Here is a 12,690-nt window from a genome sequence, read left to right as displayed (position 1 = left end):
GAGCGTGGCTATGTTGCAGTAAAACTTTATAGTGACACTAAAATTTGAATTTCTTATAATTTTTATGTGTCATGAAATATTCTTCTCCTTTTGATTTCCCCCAACCATTTAAAAATGTAAAATGCAGTCACGGCATTTTTAGCTCATGGGCCCATATAAACAAGTGGCCATGGTTTGCCATTGCCAGGCTTAGAGATAAGAGGAAGGATAGAGAAACAGAAGATGGAGCTCTACCACCGAATAGCTAAGCACCTCTCCAGGCTTCCCAACACCCCATCCTCAGTCCTACTGGAACCCTCACACTAACTGATAGTTCTCACTTTGGATTCTCTGCCTAGTTAAGCAGACTTGCCTGCTGCCCCATGTATTTTCTCTCACTTGAACCCAGATACAGAGCATTTATATCACTCCTCTATGTTGGCATTATTTTTAGATGGTTAGTAACTTTTTTCCCTTTTGTTCTAATTACTTATTTAGCATTTCAACCATCCTCTTTGTTGGACTTGCTATCTCCTAATGAAGTACACTTGAGAATTGAAGATACTGACATTCATTGCTGCTGTCCAAAGTATTGGCAGTTAGTGGATAACTAATCCCAAGGCAGCTAAGATAAAATGCTATAGGGGAGCTCTCTTGTGTGAAATATCTCAAAAGCAAAGCCATAGCCTCTCTCTCCATAGTAATGATGCACTTTACCTGAAAGGTGTTTCCTTCGGGATCCATGACCTCACAGATAACCTCCGATGTGTGCTTCATGATGTACCTGCTAGCTCTCAGCTGCTCACGTTTTTGAAAAGGATGGTATATATCACTGCTTGATTCATGGCAATATATAGCTGAACAGTCCCTATCAATAAGAAGACAGCCTGTGTTTGGAGGTAACACCTGGAAGGGTAACAGGAAGAGAGATATTATTAAAAATTTCTTGTTTGATTTGAGGGATTTATAAAATCATTTAAGGAAAAATATTTTCCATAGAACCCAGACACAAACTGTGTTTCCAGGAAGAAAACAAGAGAAGATTTAAGTTTTGGGAAGGACTACTTAATAAGGAGTCAAACTGATTACGATATAATAGCTCCTGTGTCTCACATTTTATCTACTCACTTTAATATTTCTTCCAAGTAATTGCTTGGTGCCTTATTTCAGATGTTTAATATAAAATATTAAAAACATATTTTAACTTAAGTAAACACACTTGGCACTATTCAAAACAACTGGAATCCTTTTATGTTCTTTGGCAAGAAGCATCTCCAAGAGGGTAAAAGCTATGGGACAAATGCTTTTAGAAGCTTTTATTTATCATTATTCCTATGGTGGCTGACACAGTCCTTAAGTAATAGCTTTTGTATAATGACTTCTGGTTCAGATAGACTTTTTTTTTGAGATGTAATTCACATGTCATAAATTCACTATTTTAAAGTGTATATTCAGTGGATTTTGTATACTCAAAAACTTGTGCAAACATTATCACTAATTCCAGAACATTTTCATCACCCCCCAAAGAAACGCTGATGCCATTAGCAGTCACTCTGCATCACTCCTGCCCCTGACAACCATTGATCTGCTGTCTCTATGGATTTGACTATTTCAGACATTTCATATAAATGGAAGCACATAATATGTGGCCTCTTCTGTCTGGCTTCTTTTACTTAGCAGAATGTTTTCAAGATTCATCTATGTTGTAGTGTGTATCAATACTTCATTCTGTTTATTTTCACCTGAGTTTAGATGTGTGAGATTTGGAAGTTTTTCTGCTAACATATCCAGACCTCCATAGATTCTACTGTTACTGAGCTCAAGCTTTTTCAATTTAGGTAGTTTGGGGAGATTTGAAACTGAAATCAAGCCTACATTTATTAAACTGAGGAACTAAGTTCACAAATTCAGCCATTAAGCCCTCAATTTTCCCATCATTTGATTTGCAATTGTCCAGGACAAGTTCTCGAACAGCTGCCGGGGTTCAGTTCCTCAGCTCCAGATGGATCTTCCTCTTCATGTCCATGTTTCTCTCGTCTCCCCTCTTCAAACTTAACTTTCCACGGTGGGGGCAGAGGGCGGAGAGGCGTCCCAGCCTGTGCAGCGAGGGCCGTTGGAAGGGGTTGGCTTGTGGCAGACAGATCAAAACTACAATGAGGTATCACTTCACACAGGTCAGAATGGCCATCACCAAAAGTCTACAAACAATAAATGCTGGAGATGGTGTGGAGAAAAGGGGACCCTCCTACACTGTTGGTGGGAATGTAAATTGGTACAACCACTATGGAAACAGTATGGAGGTTCCTTAAAAAGCTAAAAATAGAACTACCATATGATCCAGCAATCCCATTCCTGGGCATATATCTGGAGAAAACTATACTTCAAAAAGATACATGCACCCCAATATTCACTGCAGCACTATTTACAATAGCCAAGACATGGAAACAACCTAAATGTCTAACAACAGAGGAATGGATAAAGAAGATGTGGTACATATATACAATGGAATATTACTCAGCCATAAAAAAGAATGAAATAATGCCATTTGCAGCAACATGCATGGACTTGGAGATTTTTATACTAAGTAAGTCAGACAGAGAAAGACAAATATCATTTATATGTGGAATCTAAAAAAAAGATACAAATGAACTTACTAACAAAACAGAAACAGACTCACAGACTTTGAAAAAAAACTTGTGGTTATCAAAGTGGAAAGGTTGGAGGAGGGATAAATTAGGAGTTTGGGATTAATATATACACACGAATATCTATAAAACAGATAATAAACAAGGACCTACTGTATAGCACAGGGAACTCTACTCAATATTCTGTAATAACCTATATGGGAAAAGAATCTGAGAAAGAAAGAATATATGTATATATATTCACCTTGCTGTACACCTGAAACTAACACAATATTTTAAAACAACTATACTACAATAGAAAATAAAAATTAAAATATAAAATAAAAATTGAATTAAAATCAATAAGATCTAAAAAAAACTTCATTCTGTTTTATGGATGAATAATATTCCATTGTATGGATATATCAAATTTTGTTTATTCATGAGTTGATGGACATTTGAGTTGTTTTCACAGTCTTGTTATTATTAAAAATGCTGCAATCAACATCTGTGTATAAGTTTTGTGTGGATATATGTTTAATTTCCCTTGGATATCTACCCAGGAGTAGAACTGCTGGGTTGTATGAGAACTCTATTTTTAATATTTGGCGGAACTGCCAAACTGTTTTCTGAAGTGACTGCACCATTATACATTCTCATTAGCAATTAATGAGGGTTTTACATTTCTTCACATCCTCACTAACACTTATTACTGTCTGTCTCTTCTATATTTTGGAAGAGTTTGTGAAAGATTGTTCAGTGTTAATTCTTCCATAGATGTTTGGTATAATTTACCAATGAAGCCATGGTATAATTTACCAATGAAGCCATCTGGGCCTGGGCTTTGATGTCTGCCAAGTTTTAAAATTATTAATTCAATCTCTTTACTTGTTTTAGGTCTATTCTGATATTTTATTTTTTCTCGAGTTAGGTTAGGTAGTTTGTGCCTTTCCAGAAATCTATCCATTTTAACTAGGTTATCTAATTTGTTGATGTATAATTGTTCACAGTATTTCTTTATAATCTTTTTTATTTCTGTAAGGTTGGTAGTAATGTCTTCTCTTTCATTTCTAATTTTAGTAATTTGAGTCTTCTCTCTCCCCACCCCTTCTTTCTCTTTCTGTTTGTCTGTCTATCTCTCCCTGTAAGTCCAGCTAAAAACTGCTGGTTTTGCTGACTTTTCTCTGTTTTTTATTTTTTCATTTATTTCTACTCTAATCTTTACTATTTACTTCCATATGCTTGCTTTGGGTTTAGTTTGCCTTCTTTTTTCCAGTTTCTTAGGGTGGAAAGTTAGGTTATTGATTCAAGATCTTCATTTTTAATATGGGCATTTTGACATTTAAAGCTACATATATATATATATATATAGAGAGAGAGAGGGAGAGAGAGAGAGACATTTAAAGATATATATGTGTATATATATATAGACATTTAAAGCTATATATATATATATATATATATATATAGCTTTAGCTGCTTCAATTAAGTTTTGGTATGTTAATTTTATTTTTAGTCATTTTTAGTCATCTCAAAGTATTTTTAAATTTCCTTGTGATTTCTTTGTGTTATTTTTCACATATTTGTGCATTTCCCAAACTTCCTTTTGTTATTGATTCCATTGTGTGTTATTTCATTCCGCTGTTGTAGGAGAACATATTTTGTATGATTTCAATCCATTTAATCTATTGAGACTAGTTTTGTGGTGTAACACATGGTCTTTCCTGGAGTATGTTCCATTTACACTTGAGCATAATGTATTCTATTACTGAGTGGAGTGTTCTATACATGTCTAGGAGGTCTGCATGGTTTATTCTGCTGATTAAGTCTTTTATTCTCTTGATCTTATCTATTCTTTTACCCATTATTGAAAGTGAGGTACTAATGTCTCCAAATATTATTGTTGAATTGTCTATTTCTCCTTTTAAATATGCCAATTTTTACTATTTAACTGGACATTTTAATTTGTATAGTGTACAACTCTGGAAATACGCACGTGTTTTGGGCTCTGTTGTTAGTGTATAATATGTTTGCAGTTGCCGTCTTCTTGATGGAGTAATCTGTTTATTATTATAACATACCCCCTTTGTTTCTGGTAATATTTTGTTGTAAAGTCTATTTTGTCTGATATTTGTACAGCCACTCAAGTTCCCTTTCAATTACTTATTGCAGGTATATCTTTTTTATCCTTTTACTTTCAACCTATTTGTGTCTTTGACCATAAAGTGTATCTCTTGTTGACAGCATACAGTTGTATCATGCTTTGTAATCCATTCTTCCAATATCTGCATTTTGATTGGGTTGTTTAATCCATTTATATTTAATGTAATTACTGATTAGGTCAGATTTGAATCTTCCAAATTTCTATTTGTTTTCTTTTTCTTTTTTTTTTAACATCTTGATTGGCGTATGATGGCTTTACATTGTTGTGTTAGTTGCTGCTGTATAAAAAAGTGAATCAGCTTTACGTATACATATATCCCCATATCCTCTCCCTCATGCATCTCCCTCCGACCCTCCCTATCCCACCCCTCTAGGTGGCCACAAAACACTGAGCTGATCTCCCTGTGCTATGTGGCTGCTTTCCACTAGCTATTTTACATTTGGTAGTGTATATATGTCAATACCACTCTATCACTTCATCCCAGCTTACCCTTCCCCCACCCCACATCCTCAAGTCCATTCTCTACGTCTGCATCTTTATTCCTGTCCTGACACTAGGTTAATCAGAACCATTCTTTTTTTTTTTTAGATTCCATGTATATGTGTTAGCATACGGTATTTGTTTTCTCTTTCTGACTTACTTCACTCTGTATGACAGATTCTAGGTCCATCCATTTCGCTACAAATAACTCAATTTCATATCTTTTTATGACTGAATAATAGTCCATTGTATATATATGCCACATCTTCTTTATCCATTCATCTGTTGATGGACACTTAGGTTGCTTCCAAGTCTTGGCTATTGTAAATAGAAATGCAATGAACATTGTGGTACATGACTCTTTTTGAATTATGATTTTCTCAGGGTATATGCCCTGTAGTGGGATTGCTGGGTCATATGGGAGTTCTATTTTTAGTTTCTAAAGGAACCTACATGCTGTTCTCCATAGTAGCTGTATCAATTTACATTCCCACCAACAGTGCAAGAGGGTTCCCTTTCCTCCACACCCTCTCCAGCATTTATTCTTTGTAGGTATTTTGATAATGGCCATTCTGACCAGTGTGAGGTGATACCTCATTGTGGTTTCGATTTGCATTTCTCTAATGATTAATGATGTTGAGCATCCTTTCATATGTTTTTTGGCAATCTGTATATCTTCTTTGGAGAAATGTCTATTTAGGTCTTCTGCCCACTTTTGGACAGGGTTGTTAGTTTATTTGATATTGAGCTGCATGAGCTGCTTGTATATTTTGGAGATTAATCCTTTGTCACTTGCTTCGTTTGCAAATATTTTCTCCCATTCTGAGGGTCATCTTTTCGTCTTGTTTATGGTTTCCTTTGCTGTGCAAAAACTTTTAAGTTTCCTTAGGTCCCATTTCTTTATTTTTAATTTTATTTCCAGTACACCAGGAGGTGGGTCAAAAAGGATCTTGCTGTAATTTATGTCATAGAGTGTTCTGCCTATGTTTTCCTCTAAGAGTTTTATAGTGTCTGGCCTGACATTTAGGTTTTTAATCCATTTTGGGTTTATTTTTGTGTACGGTGTTAGGGAGTGTTTCAATTTCATTCTTTTACATGTAGCTGTCCAGTTTTCCCAGCACCACTTATTGAAGAGGCTGTCTTTTCTCCCTTGTATATTCATGCCTCTTTTATCAAAGATAAGGTGACCATATGTGAATGGGTTTATCTCTGGGCTTTCTATCCTGTCCATTGATCTATATTTCTGTTTTAGTGCCAGTACCGTACTGTCTTGACTACTGTAGCTTTGTAGTATAGTCTGAAGTCAGGAAGCTTGATTCCTCCACCTCCGTTTTAATTTCTCAAGATTGCTTTGGCTATTCGAGGTCTTTTGTTTTTCCCTACAGACTGTGAAATTTTTTGTTCTAGTTCTGTGAAAAATGCCATTGGTAGTTTGATGAGGATTGCACTGAATTGGTAGATTGCTTGGGGTATTATAGTCATTTTGACAATGTTGATTCTTCCAATCCAAGAACATGGTATATCTCTCCATCTGTTGGTATCATCTTTAATTTCTTTCATCAGTGTCTTATAGTTTTCTGCATACAGGTGTTTTGTCTCCTTAAGTAGGTTTATTCCTAGGTATTTTATTCTTTTTGTTGCAATGGTAAATGGGAGTGTTTCCCTAATTTCTCTTTCAGATTTTTCATCATTAGTATATAGGAATGCAAGAGATTTCTGTGCATTAATTTTGTATCCTGCTACTTTACCAAATTCATTGGTTAGCTCCTGTAGTTTTCTGGTAGCATCTTTAGGATGCTCTATGTATAGTATCATGTCATCTCCAAACAGTGACAATTTTACTTCTTCATTTCCAGTTTGGATTCTTTTTATTTCTTTTTCTTCTGAATTTCTGTGGCTAAAACTTCCAGAACTATGTTGAATAATAGTGGTGAGAGTGGGCAACCTTGTCTTGTTCCTGATCTTAATGGAAGTCGTTTCAATTTTTCAACATTGAGAAAAATGTTGGCTGTGGGTTTGTCATGTATGGCCTTTATTATATTGAGGTAAGTTCCCTCAATGCCTACTTTCTGGAGAGTTTTTATCATAAATCGATGTTGAATTTTGTCAAAAGTTTTTTCTTTATCTATTGAGATGGTCATATGGGTTTTCTCCTTCAATTTGTTAATATGGTTTATCACATTGATTGTATTGCATATATTGATTTGCATATATTGTTCAATATATTGCATTCCTGGGATAAACCCCACTTGATCATGGTGTGTGATCCTTTTAATGTACTGTTGGATTCTGTTTGCTAGTATTTTGTTGAGGATTTTTGTATGTATGTTCACCAGTGATATCAGCTGTAGTTTTCTTTAATTGTGATATCTCTGTCTGGTTTTGGTATCAAGGTGATGGTGGCCTCATATAATGAGTTTGGGAGGGTTCTTCCCTCTGCTACATTTTGGAAGTGTTGGAGAAGGATAGGTGTTAGCTCTTCTCAAAATGTTTGATAGCATTCACCTGTGAAGCCATCTGGTCCTGGGCCTTTGTTTGTTGGAATATTTTCTTTTTTTTTAAACATCTATATTGGAGTATAATTGCTTTACAATGGTGTGTTAGTTTCTGCTTTATAACAAAGTGAATCAGTTATACATATACATATGTCCCCATATCTCCTCCCTCTTGTGTCTCCCTCCCTCACATCCTCCCTATCCCACCCCTCTAGGTGGTCAAAAAGCACCGAGCTGATCTCCCTGTGCTATGCAGCTGCTTCCCACTAGCTATCTATTTTATCTTTGGAAGTGTATATATGTCCATGCCACTCTCTCACTTTGTCCCAACTTACCCTTCCCCCTCCCCATGTCCTCAAGTCCATTCTCTAGTAGGTCTGTGTCTTTATTCCCAACTGGCCCCTAGGTTCTTCATGACTATTATTTTTATTATTATTATTTTCTAGATTCCATATATATGTGTTAGCATACGGTATTTGTTTTTCTCTTTCTGACATACTTCACTCTGTATGACAGACTCTAGGTCCATCCACCTCACTACAAATAACTCAATTTCATTTCTTTTTATGGCTGAGTAATATTCCATTTTATATATGTGCCACAAATCACAGTTTCAATTTCAGCACTTGTGATTGTTCCGTATATGTTTTCTATTTCTTCCAGGTTCAGTCTCGGAAGGCTGTGCTTTTCTAAAAATTTGTCCATTTATTCCAGGTTGTCCATTTTATTGGCATATAGTTGCTTGTAGTAATCTCTCATGATCCTTTGTATTTTTGCAGTGTCAGTTGTTATTTCTCCTCTTTCATTTCTATTTCTGTTGATTTGAGTCTTCTCCCTTATTTTCTTGACGAGTCTGGCTAATGATTTATCAATTTGTTTATCTACTCAAAGAACCAGCTTTTAGTTTTATTGATCTTTGCTATAATTTCCTTCAATTCTTTTTCATTTACTTCTGATCTGATCTTTATGATTTATTTTCTTCTGCTAACTTTGGGGTTTTTCTGTTCTTCTTTCTCTAATTGCTTTAGGTGTAAGATTATGTTGTTCATTTGAGATGTTTCATGTTTCTTGCAGTAGGATTGTATTGCTATAAACTTCCCTCTTAGAACAGCTTTTGCTGCATCCCATAGGTTTTGGGTCATCATGTTTTCATTGACTGTGAAATTTTTTGTTCTAGTTCTGTGAAAAATGCCATTGGTAGTTTGATGAGGATTGCACTGAATTGGTAGATTGCTTGGGGTATTATAGTCATTTTGACAATGTTGATTCTTCCAATCCAAGAACATGGTATATCTTTTCTGTGGCTAAAACTTCCAGAACTATGTTGAATAATAGTGGTGAGAGTGGGCAACCTTGTCTTGTTCCTGATCTTAATGGAAGTCGTTTCAATTTTTCAACATTGAGAAAAATGTTGGCTGTGGGTTTGTCATGTATGGCCTTTATTATATTGAGGTAAGTTCCCTCAATGCCTACTTTCTGGAGAGTTTTTATCATAAATCGATGTTGAATTTTGTCAAAAGTTTTTTCTTTATCTATTGAGATGGTCATATGGGTTTTCTCCTTCAATTTGTTAATATGGTTTATCACATTGATTGTATTGCATATATTGATTTGCATATATTGTTCAATATATTGCATTCCTGGGATAAACCCCACTTGATCATGGTGTGTGATCCTTTTAATGTACTGTTGGATTCTGTTTGCTAGTATTTTGTTGAGGATTTTTGTATGTATGTTCACCAGTGATATCAGCTGTAGTTTTCTTTAATTGTGATATCTCTGTCTGGTTTTGGTATCAAGGTGATGGTGGCCTCATATAATGAGTTTGGGAGGGTTCTTCCCTCTGCTACATTTTGGAAGTGTTGGAGAAGGATAGGTGTTAGCTCTTCTCAAAATGTTTGATAGCATTCACCTGTGAAGCCATCTGGTCCTGGGCCTTTGTTTGTTGGAATATTTTCTTTTTTTTTAAACATCTATATTGGAGTATAATTGCTTTACAATGGTGTGTTAGTTTCTGCTTTATAACAAAGTGAATCAGTTATACATATACATATGTCCCCATATCTCCTCCCTCTTGTGTCTCCCTCCCTCACATCCTCCCTATCCCACCCCTCTAGGTGGTCAAAAAGCACCGAGCTGATCTCCCTGTGCTATGCAGCTGCTTCCCACTAGCTATCTATTTTATCTTTGGAAGTGTATATATGTCCATGCCACTCTCTCACTTTGTCCCAACTTACCCTTCCCCCTCCCCATGTCCTCAAGTCCATTCTCTAGTAGGTCTGTGTCTTTATTCCCAACTGGCCCCTAGGTTCTTCATGACTATTATTTTTCTCCATTCTATTTCCAAGATTTTGGATCATCTTTACTATCATTACTCTGAATTCTTTTTCAAGTAGAATGCCTATTTTCTCTTCATTTGTTTGGTCTGGTGGGTTTTTACCTTGCTCCTTCATGTGTTGCATATTTCTCTGTCTTCTCACTTTGCTTAACTTACTGTGTTTGGGCGTCTCCTTTTTGCAGGCTGCAGGTTCTTAGCTCCTGTTGTTATTGGTGTCTGCCCCCAGTGTGTAAGGTTCGTTCAGTGGGTTGTTTGGGCTTCCTGGTGGAAGGGACTGGTGCCTGTGTCCTGCTGGTTGAGACTGGATCTTGTCTTTCTGGTGGGCATTGCCGCGTCCAGTGTTGTGTTTTGTGGTGTCTGTGAACTTATTATGAATTTAAGCAGCCTCTCTTGATAATGGGTGGTGTTGTGTTCCTGTCTTGCTAGTTTTTTGGCATGGGGTGTCCAGCACTGGAGCTTGCCGGTCGTTGTAGCTGTGTCTTAGCATTGAGATGGAGATCTCTGTGAGAGTTCTCACCGATTGATATTACAAGGGGCCGGGAGGTCTCTGGGGGTCCAATATCCTGTCCAGAGAGCTCTGGCCTGTCTGGTGTCAGGCCTGAGCTCTCCCACCTCAGAGGCTCAGACTTGACACCCGGTCGGAGCATCAAGACCCTGTCAGTCACACAGCTCTATGAAGAATGCTGCAACACGATGATGGCATGAACGGAAGTCTCTATTTGTTTTCTATATGTCTTATGTCTCTGGTTTCCCCTCTATTCATCCATTATTGCTTTCTTTTGTTTTAAATAGATATTTTGAAGTGTGCCATTTCAAGTTCCTTGTTTCTTTTATATATATTTTTGAGTTGTTTTCTTAGTTTTTCTTGGGTATTACAAACAACATCTCAATGTATAACTATCTAGATTAAATTTATACTAAGAATTTCAATAATATACAAAATCTTTGCTCCATATAGCTCTATTCCTCTTCCCTTCATGTTATTATTGTCAAAAATTTCATCTTTATACATTATAAGCAGATATACTTTTATAATTATTGCTTTATGCAGTTGCCTTTTAAATCCAAATTTTAAAAAGTCACAAAAATACATGTATACTGTCTTTTATATTTACCTATGTAGTTATCTTTACCATTGCTCTTTATTTATTTGTGTGTATTTGAGTTACTGTGTAATGTTCTTTCATTTCAGCCTGAAGGATTCCCTTTAGATTCTCTTGTAGGGGATGTCTAAGAGCAATGAATTCTCTCAGTTTTTGTTTTTCTGGAACTATCCTGATTTTTTCATTTTAGAAGGATAATTTTACTGTATGAGTTTTTGTTGAAGATGTTTTTCTTTAAGCATTTTGAATATGTCATCTCACTGCCTTCTAGACTCCATAGTTTCTGATGAGAAATCAGCTATTAATCTTATTGGAGATCCCTCATATTTGATGAGTCTTTTCTCATTGCTTTCAAGATTCTCTCTTCGTCTTGGACCCCACTTGATCATGGTGTGTGATCCTTTTAATGTACTGTTGGATTCTGTTTGCTAGTATTTTGTTGAGGATTTTTGTATGTATGTTCACCAGTGATATCAGCTGTAGTTTTCTTTAATTGTGATATCTCTGTCTGGTTTTGGTATCAAGGTGATGGTGGCCTCATATAATGAGTTTGGGAGGGTTCTTCCCTCTGCTACATTTTGGAAGTGTTGGAGAAGGATAGGTGTTAGCTCTTCTCAAAATGTTTGATAGCATTCACCTGTGAAGCCATCTGGTCCTGGGCCTTTGTTTGTTGGAATATTTTCTTTTTTTTTAAACATCTATATTGGAGTATAATTGCTTTACAATGGTGTGTTAGTTTCTGCTTTATAACAAAGTGAATCAGTTATACATATACATATGTCCCCATATCTCCTCCCTCTTGTGTCTCCCTCCCTCACATCCTCCCTATCCCACCCCTCTAGGTGGTCAAAAAGCACCGAGCTGATCTCCCTGTGCTATGCAGCTGCTTCCCACTAGCTATCTATTTTATCTTTGGAAGTGTATATATGTCCATGCCACTCTCTCACTTTGTCCCAACTTACCCTTCCCCCTCCCCATGTCCTCAAGTCCATTCTCTAGTAGGTCTGTGTCTTTATTCCCAACTGGCCCCTAGGTTCTTCATGACTATTATTTTTATTATTATTATTTTCTAGATTCCATATATATGTGTTAGCATACGGTATTTGTTTTTCTCTTCACCTCACTACAAATAACTCAATTTCATTTCTTTTTATGGCTGAGTAATATTCCATTTTATATATGTGCCACAAATCACAGTTTCAATTTCAGCACTTGTGATTGTTCCGTATATGTTTTCTATTTCTTCCAGGTTCAGTCTCGGAAGGCTGTGCTTTTCTAAAAATTTGTCCATTTATTCCAGGTTGTCCATTTTATTGGCATATAGTTGCTTGTAGTAATCTCTCATGATCCTTTGTATTTTTGCAGTGTCAGTTGTTATTTCTCCTCTTTCATTTCTATTTCTGTTGATTTGAGTCTTCTCCCTTATTTTCTTGACGAGTCTGGCTAATGATTTATCAATTTGTTTATCTACTCAAAGAACCAGCTTTTAGTTTTATTGATCTTTGCT

At 36.1% G+C, this 12,690-nt stretch overlaps 1 protein-coding gene across 1 annotated transcript in view; it reads right to left on the bottom strand.

Moving 5' to 3' along the window:
- SPAG17 (sperm associated antigen 17) overlaps positions 1-12,690 on the bottom strand; it is a 268,877-nt gene that overhangs the window by 80,333 nt on the left and 175,854 nt on the right. The window contains exon 32 of the mRNA XM_028488958.2: positions 697-885. Coding sequence (XP_028344759.1) covers positions 697-885 — 189 coding nt within the window. The remainder of the gene's footprint in view (positions 1-696; positions 886-12,690) is intronic.

Source organism: Physeter macrocephalus, chromosome 4 (genome assembly GCF_002837175.3).
Source record: "Physeter macrocephalus isolate SW-GA chromosome 4, ASM283717v5, whole genome shotgun sequence".
In the NCBI taxonomy this organism is placed as follows: domain Eukaryota; kingdom Metazoa; phylum Chordata; class Mammalia; order Artiodactyla; family Physeteridae; genus Physeter; species Physeter macrocephalus.
The sequence above is the reverse complement of the archived record's forward strand: the minus strand, read 5'-3'. Positions and strand labels throughout refer to the sequence as shown.